General features: G+C 44.3%; 1 protein-coding gene across 1 annotated transcript in view; it reads right to left on the bottom strand.

Moving 5' to 3' along the window:
• Positions 1–9388, bottom strand: part of si:ch211-214p13.9 (cell surface glycoprotein CD200 receptor 2) — an 11049-nt gene extending 1661 nt beyond the window's left edge. Inside the window, exons 1-3 of the mRNA XM_060040235.1 lie at positions 8545–9388; positions 7252–7563; positions 6110–6394 (exon numbers count right to left, since the gene is read on the bottom strand). Of these exons, the coding sequence (XP_059896218.1) occupies positions 6110–6394; positions 7252–7563; positions 8545–8650 (703 nt within the window). The 5' untranslated portion in view covers positions 8651–9388. The remainder of the gene's footprint in view (positions 1–6109; positions 6395–7251; positions 7564–8544) is intronic.
• Positions 9389–9849: the final 461 nt, after the last annotated feature.

The following is a 9849-nucleotide window of genomic DNA, read 5'->3' as shown; positions in this document are numbered from 1 at the left end:
TTGTAGATATCTCAAACTGGAGTTAGGGATAGTCATGATTTAATTGTAGATATCTATTTATCAAGTTATAGATATCTTGAAAGGAATTTTGATTAGAGATATCTAATATCTGTAACTTTCATTTCGCCTAGTCAAAATCTAATTACAGATATCTTGAATTTGAGTTTTGACCATGCAAAATGACGTTACAGATATCTTGAATTAAAATTCCAACTATTCAAAATGTAATTACAACTAGTCAGAAAGAAGTTGTTGATATCTACAATGTTAATTCCGGATAGTCAATCTCAGTTAATAAATGACAATTTGGCTTGCCATACAGGAGCATCTCCACCTCTGTCACGTTCCACGGCGTGTTCTTGCGCGCTGAACCTGCCATGTTCGATAATCAAACACTATTGTTGACTGAACGCTGATGCTAGTGTTTAAAGAGACCGGTTATCGGGTGCCGGCCGGAAGTCGGGTTTCAGGCTTGGACGTCGTGCTCATCATTATTCGTCCAGTGGCGTCACTCTGGCCAATCAGTGGCCAGCAGTCTGTTTACGTCACACAAAAGTATGAGGTAAGCTCTCTTGGAACCTCGACAGGGGGGTGAGACTTATGCCGCGTTTCCACTGCAGGGTGCGGAACGGATCGGTTCGCAAAGGTGCGGTAGGGAGGGGGCGGTATAGCCCAGCTCAGTTCCGAGGTCGTGTTTCCACCGCCGACAGTACCCTTTAAGGTAGGCCGGATGTCGATCGCCGCGGCAGCTACGTAAACATCGTAAACAACGTCTTCCTGCCCAAGAATGCAGACGAACGTCTCCACCTCCTTGTTCGCCCAAGCAAGCGTTTTACGCAACATGTTAATTGTAAAGAATAATACCTCGAGGCTACTGTTTGTTTGTTTTTATCCCCACGTCGCCCGGAAGTGATGATTCTGTCGACCAATCAACGGAGGTGGTGTGTAGCTAGAATTTCCCGGGACCCTTTCAGGCGTCTCGTCTCGTTTTCAATACCCCAACGGAGGAGTACTGAAAACGAGGCCAAAACGGGTACAGCTAAGTCCGGGTCACGGCCACTTTTGGCGGTGGAAACGCAACCCGTACCGCACCTTTGCGAACCGATCCGTTCCGCACCCTGCAGTGGAAACGCGGCATATTGCCGCGTTTCCACTGCAGGGCGAACAAGGAGTAGGAGACGTTCGTCTGCATTCTTGGGGAGGAAGACGTTGTTAACGATGTTTACGTAGCTGCCGCGGCGATCGACATCCGGCCTACCTTAAAGGGTACTGTCGGCGGTGGAAACGCGACCTCGGAAGCTGGGCTGGGCTATACCGCCCCCTCCCTCCCGGACTGAGGCGAACCGAACCGTTCCGGAACCCTGCAGTGGAAACGCGGCATATGAGCAATGAAGTCGGACTCAGTCTTAAAGTACCAGGTACCAGGTACCTCATTTTGGCAATCGAAACGCAAAAAAAAGTCGAGGCGAGTTGAGCTGGTACTGTCGATGGAATCTCAGATCCTGGCTATTTCACCAGGCTGTAAACGCGGACACCACGGCGAAACTTGATGCTTTATTAATATATGCTTGGAATTATTTTTATTTTAATCATGTTCTCATCTTTGGAGGCATCTGTCTCATCGGATTTTGAAAATCACAAGCCATTGAATATTACACACTGAATATTTATGCATTGAAATAACGTATCATGATTTTTTGCCTCTGAAATGTTCAACAAACCATTTTCACCTTTATTTTTCAATGTTAAAATATTAAAAGAACAAATATTCAGCGTTAAAAAATACAACAAAGTATTTTCAACGTCCCCAAATTCAACATGCCAAAGTCAGCTGCAAATTTCAATGTATGAAATTCAGTGTTAACATCCGAGGACCCAAGGAAGAGCAATCGATCCTAGATGCTAGATCGCGGTCGAGCAAGGAGAGCGAGCGGGAACAGGTGAGCCACTCGTTGGATACCTGTCTCTAATGCGGGAAGGCACGGCAACGGCTGTGATGATGGGTTTTTCTTTCTCGATACAAACATTAATTCAAAACAGCATTTTACACAGTATCCTAGGAAATGATCCAAGGTAAATCAACGTCATTAAACACTGCCTGTAGGTTTTCATGGGGAGAGACATTACTAAAAGCCTGATCCATTGTATGGGTCTGTAAAAAGCTTATCAAATAATCAAATGTATTTATTAAACACATTTAATAACAAGGTGAGGGGGGGGGGGGATCTAATGTTTTATTTATTTTATAATGCACATGTTAGGTTTTTGACCGCGATCTAGCATCTAGGATCGATCGCTCTTCCTTGGGTCCCCGGATGTTAACACTGAATTTCATACATTGAATTTTGCAGCTGACTTTGGCATGTTGAATTTGGGGATGTTTAATATTTGTAAGTAAAAAAAATGTATGTTGAAAATATGATCTAATTTTTTTTAACATAGCAAAATAAAGGTGAAAAGGATTTGTTGAACATTTAGGGCCCTATCTTGCATCCGGCGCAAGTGACTTAGTCACTGGCGCATGTGTCGTTGCTAGTTTACAACTGGCGCAGAGCGTTCTTTTCCCACCACCGCCACTCGCCGGTAAATTAGGGATTGATCATGCGCCCCAAGGGGCGGTTCGGCGGAAGGAGGAGGCGTGTTCTGGCGCAAACGGTATTTTGCCGTTTCTGAATACCATTGCGCTACTGACCAGGAAATACCTGGTTTAAAGTCAGTGGCGCGTTGTTCAGATGCTATTTTAAGGGCGCATGCATACATGCGCATGCGATGCATACGGATTGCTTGTGCACCTCGCGCATACACTTTGCTTCTCCCATCTACCTAGCCGCACATTCTTGGAAAATTATTTGGGAAAGAACAGCTGATGCAGCGGTAATAAATTGTACTTTTAAATCAATGCATCTGCAAACACCGTACAGCAAACACATATTTTCTTGACAGAGACATCGTGTAGGCCTACATGCCCATAACTTTTAGGATTGATGAGTATTTGATCGTGAAAAACATTGTTTTACCGCGAGTGAGTGTTAAAAAGAATGAATGAATGCGGGCGCGCGTGTGTGCTCTGTTTAAACACACGCAAACTAAACACGTAACGCATAATAGGCCTACAATCAATGGCATTACCGCGGGGACACATGCATATTAGGATAGCATACAATACTGATAAGAAACAATGTTTATAATGTATTGCGTATATCATTAAATAGAACCACAGTTACCGCATATCATATGTTATGGACTCATATGTAGGACTCAGTATTTCTGAAGTTGTGGAAGAAAACCCCTTATTCCATGTGTGAATTACGCCATATTATTTGGCAATAAACTGAGCCATTTGCAGTTTGAAATTCATGTGCATCTGTCTCATCGGAGACTGCAGACGCGCTGTCAGAATATCAACTCGTCCGATTCAAATGCGCTCATGGCTCTTAAAGGGGATGGGAGCTGGCACTCTCATTGGTTTGTTGGACGTTACGCCCAAACCACACCTACGGGTAACTAGGCTGCTTCAGACCAACCCTTTTGACACTTGCGCCGCGACGCAAGTGTCATTTATCCGCCTGTAAAATAGCGATAGCGCCGGAGAACCGCCCACAAAGCTACTTGCGCTTTGCGCTTCCCACTTGCGTTTCAGACCGTTAAAATAGGGCCCTTTGAGTTAAATTCAAAGGCAAAAAAATTCAGATAGATGATTCAATACATAAATATTCAGTGCTTAAAATTCAATGGCTTTTTATTTTCAAAATCCGATGAGACAGATTTACATCATTGTCTTAAATTGCTCATTCAAAAGTATTTCCACGTAAAAGGTTATTAAAACGAAAGGGTTTAAAAGAAGACAAAAGGAACTTCAGCATAGGGCCTACTCGTCACTAAACAGGTTAACTAACACCTCCTACTCATCACTAAACAGGCTCACTATCACCTCCTACTCATCACTAGATTGAGTGATGATGTGGCAGCCTCCTGCTGCCATATCCGTGATTTTACTGTTGAACCGAAACCGAATCATGATTTGACCCCTGATTCCATATAAACAAGGTTTCATTATTATAAACATATGATCATCAAGGGTTCATTATTATAAACTAGAGCTGTCAAGCGATTAAAATATTTAATCGTGATTAATCGCATTAATGTCATAGTTAACTCACGATTAATCGCAAATTATTTTTCTATGCTAAATATCCCTTGATTTTTTTGTCCCATAATTCTTCTCATTTTAATTCTCTTATCAACATGGTGAAGTGTATCGGCTTGCCTTGTGCAAATGATTTTTTATTGATAACAACATTGGCATATACTGATCAAAACAGGACGATACAAAAAAAGAGCCTATAGTGCAATTAAACGACTGCTTTGAACAAATTTCATTTGAACAGAGCAGTCAGGCTACTGCTTCTTTGTTTTGAGCCAAAGAAAAAAAATAAAATAATTTTTAACGCCGTTAAAATTGGTTTGCGTTAACGCCGTTAATAACGCGTTTAACTGACAGCTCTATTATAAACATGTGATCAACAAGGGTTCATTATTATAGACATATGATTCATGCTCAGTTTGATAAAAAGATACATCTCATAAAAAAATATGTAGGCCTGTGGAGAGACACCCCCCATACACACGTATTGTACGTTGTACGTCCTGTCACTGAAAAACAGTACTTAGCATTGTGTAGCATCTCTCGCTAGCTATCTCTGTTGTTTACGGGGAATGACCTAGCGATAGTTAGTGCTCGGCACTTGGTTCTATGAACATCCTCACTGTACCGACAGCGATATATTGTTGTTTCTCCTTCTTCTGACTAATGTACTCATTTGTTGCTTTGGATAAAAGCCTCTGGTAAACGACCAGGGGCCCTATTTTAACGGTCTGAAACGCAAGTGAGAAGCGCCAAACGCAAGTAGCTTTGTGGGCGGTTCTATGGCGTGGTTGCTATTTTACCGGCGGATAAATTACCTTTGCGCCTGGCGCAAATGTAAAAAGGGTTGGTCTGAAGTAGCCTAATTCGCTGTAGGTGTGGCTTCGGCGTAACGTGCAATAAACCAATGAGAGTGCCAGCTCCCATCCCCTTTAAAAGCCATGAGCGCATTTGAGACTGACGAGTTGATATTTTGACAGCGCGTCTGCAGTCTCCGATGATGCAGATGCATGACCACATGAATTTCAAACTTCAAATGGCTCAGTTCATGGCCAAATAATATGGCCTAATTCCCACAGGGAATAGTGTTTTCTCCCACAACTTCAGAAATATTGAGTCCTCAAATAAATTTCAGCAAAGAAAACTTAACACACATATGATATGCGGTAACTGTGGTACTATTTAATGCTATACGCCATACATTAACAAACATCGTATTGTATGCATTATCGTTATCGATTTGTGTTCCTAATATGCATGTGTCCCCCCGTTAATATACATTGCCATGGACTGTATTATGCGTTACGTGTTTAGTTTTTTTTATTAATTCTTTAACCAATACACACACATGCGCGCCTGCATTCATTCATTCTTTTTAACACTCACTCATGGTAAAACACTGTTTTCTCACGATCAAATACTCATCAATCCTAAAAGTTATGGGCTTGTACACGATGTCTGTGTCAAGAAAATATGTGTTTGATGTACGGTGTTTGCAGATGCATTGATTTAAAAGTACAACTTATTACCGCTGTATCAGCTGTTCTTTCCCAAATAATTTACCAAGAATGTGTGGCTAGGTAGATGAGAGAAGCAAAGTGTATGCGCGAGGTGCACAAGCAACATTATGCATGCACCCTTAAAATAGCATCTGAACAACGCGCCACTGACTTAGTTTAAACCAGGTATTTCCTGGTTTGTTGCGGAATTGTTTTCTGAAACTGCAAAACATCACCAGGGAACGTTTGCGCCAGAGCACGCTTCCTCCTTCCGCCGAACCGCCCCTTGGGGCGCAAGATCAATCCCTAATTTACCGACGCGTGGCGCAGGAGGGAAAAGAACGCTCTGCGCCAGTTGCAAACTTGCAACGACACATGCGCCAGTGTAGGAAGTCGATTGCGCTGGCTGCATCATAGGGCCCTTAATGTTAATGTAGAGGTTAAAGGATGAGTGAAGCATGCCTACCCCCCCATCCTGAGTCCACCGGCTTCATGGTGACCTCTCTCTCCAAGGACGGGTGGGCGACCACGCAGCGGACCCCCTCCCAACCCGCTCCGTCTCCTGGGAGCTCCAGCGTGCTCCTCACGGTGACCGAGGCTCCCGGGGGTCCCTGCGTCGTCGTGGTGTTGGCGGTGAGGTTCCCGGTGTTCCTCCAGGACAGCGTGGCCGCGGGCTTCCCGTCTTCCGCCACGCACACGGCCACACGGCTCGCGCCAGCCCACTCAAGCCAGGCCCTCACACGGGGGGGCACTGGGGGGGGGGGGGGCAGAACACACAGAGAGATGAGTGGAATACCAGCCCACAGGGACTATGACTGAGGCTTGATTCCCTTTCCAAAAAGCAGAATGTCTATTTACCACCTGAACTGGGGCTGACCGGCAAACGTCTAAAGTTTGTTCTTACAAAAGCGATCAAAAGTGTGTACGCCACCAGGTGGGGGTGTGATGAGCCGTTACAAGCCGTTTGAAAACCGGCCCTTTCCTGTATTTTAGTGACATCACAAATGGGCGTGTCCACCTAGATGTATGCTGGGTAGGTTGAGCAACGCTTGCTACAGTCCAGTGGGTATGCTGGTAGACTAGCGAATGACGTCTCCTTCCTGTCAGACATGGCCTTCTGGTCATACAGAGACCTCCTCCACATCTAGTGAGCCGCTTTTCAACTCTGGGGGAAACTCAATCTGTGCTGAACGCTCACATGCTGCCTGAGAAGGCAGACAGGATTATCTTTCTTCCTGATTAGACCCGGGTTTGAGTTTTTCTCCGCCAGGCGTAACCATGGAGACGATCAGGCGGCTTGCGATTGAATAAACGTTTTTCTATTAAACAAGCATGTGACCGTTTTTTTTTTTACCCCGCCACTCAAAGAATCGAATACGAGAATTGTTAAAATACAAACATACCCAACATTAATAATGAGGGTACAATCATTAAACCCTTAATTAACGCTAGTTAATGCAGAAGCAGGCATTGACTGAGTTAACTAAAGGTTAATGAATGGTCTAATAATAATTTGATAATGTGTTGAAGTTGACTAATTGTGTTGACGTTAATTCAACAGTTGTTGTACTGTTTCTGCTCCCTGAGGGGCTGGGCTGTGACTCCTACCAGACAGGACCAGGTTGATGTTGCGGTAGTCTCCCATGCCCAAGTAGGAGGCCTCACACTGGTACAGCCCCTCGTGACGGGGAGAGAAGTGGGGGATGAGGAGGTAGGGCTGACCGCTGGACGTGTTGAGGAGGGCCACGCCTCCTTTGCACGTGTTAAGGTTATCTCCTTTGTCGTCCTGCTGGATCTCACACGGACTATGGCCTGCGGCGATCCTCCAGATCACGTAGAACAGCTCTGTCCACGTCTTGTTGGAGCAGGTCAGTCTGAGGTTCGCTCCCTGGGGCCCCATCACCACCTCATGTCGGCTCTCTGGATGAAGTAAAACACGGATGTTAAATTAATACCCAACAAAACACATCAAATACAAAAATACGGTCTGCATTTATATAGAATCACCATCAAATAAGTTAGATGAAGCAAATTTTGAGTAAATAATTTAGAAATTATTAAGAAATTTATTTAACCTTCATTCATTATTTGTATTTTTTTTATCTTTATATCGTAACTGATTACGTAATATGTATAATGTGCACGACATAATACGTAAGCTAGTCACCAATTTATTTTGGTAACTTAAACAGAGAAGGGCCTTTAACACGCACAGCATCATTTATCTACTTCATTTAATGTTCACATTGAATGAACCGTGCTTCCTAAATCCGAGGCCACATGGTTTAAGATGTAATATTTACCGTGGCTTTCACTTATATTGATTGTAGTGGAAGTGATAGACTTCACAGGCTTGTGATTAGCTCCTGGAAGCGATGGTTAATGTAGCTCAAAGCAGTGCTTAATCAAGGGAATGAGTGCCTATGAGAAAAGCGTTGTGATGCTACCTTTAAAAGCAGATTATACATTAAATATTATTGGCAGTGTTGATGATTACAATAAAAAGCGCTATGCGTTAGTACCCTTCGGTTTGTGGAGTAGATGAGTGTTTAGCTTTGGAAAAAGTTAGTGAACGTACTGCGCTATATTTACCCTTCAGAAGAAAACCTATCCCCCTAAAAGAGTGAGACACATTCAACCGGCCCACAGCGCAGGAACACATGCACTATTGCATCATAACCTTTCCAACGCCACTTTCTACTCCAGAAACACACTCTGTACACCACTACCAATACGTTCCACCACTTCACAAACATGTACGGCGTTCAGAACAGATTCATAACCACAACGAGGTCATCGGAAAGTCCCGAGTCACCAACACCTCAAACCCTCAACGCCACCCGTTCTACTGACAGCAAGGTTCCCAAGGGGATAAAGAAAAGGATTCCAAAGACTTCCCACCTTCCATGCTGAGCGCTCCGGAGACAAGGAGGAGTGTGACCACTCTGAGGACACACAGGGTGCAGAGGAACGCCGGGACCACCCCCCTCTCAGGGTGGGACGCCATCAGGACCCTGCCTCACAGACGGACCTGGCTTCACTCTACTCTGAGCAGACTGCGCGGCCCCTCTAGGACCATCCCGTCTGTTGTTCTGCGCTGTGGTGAACCCTGAAGATCTTCCACTGAACCAGGGCTCCTGAGGCCTGTGAACCGACCCCAAGGCGAAAGGCTCCTCCCCGCGTGGAAACAAACCCAGAGAAGTGCAAGCCCAGAGAACATAGCAAACCGTCTAAATAAAATCATCAATCCCTACGCCACACACATCCTCACGCTGCGAAACAGAATATCGTTATCAAGGGCCGCCTCTCTTCCTCCCACTCTAAACCACAGCTCAAAACAAAATGACAGGCTGAGACGGAGTTTCCTTTTAGCGACACATAGGCTTTAGTGACATCATTCCTATATGAATACACCCGTAACAGTCAAAGCTAAAGTCTTGAGATATTAATAGCTGCTGCTGGATCTACACGCACATTTATTTTGTTGTGTTTGCAGAACTGCTACATGCCCTGTCACCCATGTTCAACCCACGGTGATGCAGGGCACTCCCACAGAGCACACAGTGACGCTGCCGGGCCTCGATGGGGCTCGTGTTGCAATGGAAGATTAAAAAAGATGAAACCATCACAGATACACGTTTCGTCAATTCTGCCCCAATACTAGTCAGCGTTTGTTTGGCCTTTAAAGATCAGTGCTGACGACCTGGAATTCTACCCAGGACAGTAGCGTGCGGTGACCCTAAATTTCAGTGGCTCAGAAACGACTGGCGTATGACACCCACAATTTATTTTTGTAACATGTAGGCTATATATTTATGCATATATAATATTGTATTATACATTATTATAGCTTCACATCCCTCACACACCCGTGGTCCATATATCTCCTTGTCCTGTGCACACTTGCTCAAAAAAGTAGACATGGGAAAAAAATATTTTTATTATACATTATTTCTTTGCATGCTTGCGAGAAAGTTCTGTTGTAAGTTTTCCCCCAATCCTTCGTTTGTTGGATAATGTTTATGTCCGGTCTGTCTGGGCCAAGTTGTTTGATTTCTAACCTCTCTTCCAATTGTAACCTCTCAAATAGTTGAACAGAAACTCAACACTGTTAATCACAGGTGCAACACCACTCGCCATATCTGCGTCTGATATAGAAACGACGAAATTATACGCACGGAATAATTTGAGTTAAAACGACAACAG

Source organism: Gadus macrocephalus, chromosome 20 (genome assembly GCF_031168955.1).
Source record: "Gadus macrocephalus chromosome 20, ASM3116895v1".
Taxonomy (NCBI): domain Eukaryota; kingdom Metazoa; phylum Chordata; class Actinopteri; order Gadiformes; family Gadidae; genus Gadus; species Gadus macrocephalus.
Note: the sequence above shows the minus strand (reverse complement) of the source record. Positions and strands in the feature narration are given on the sequence as shown.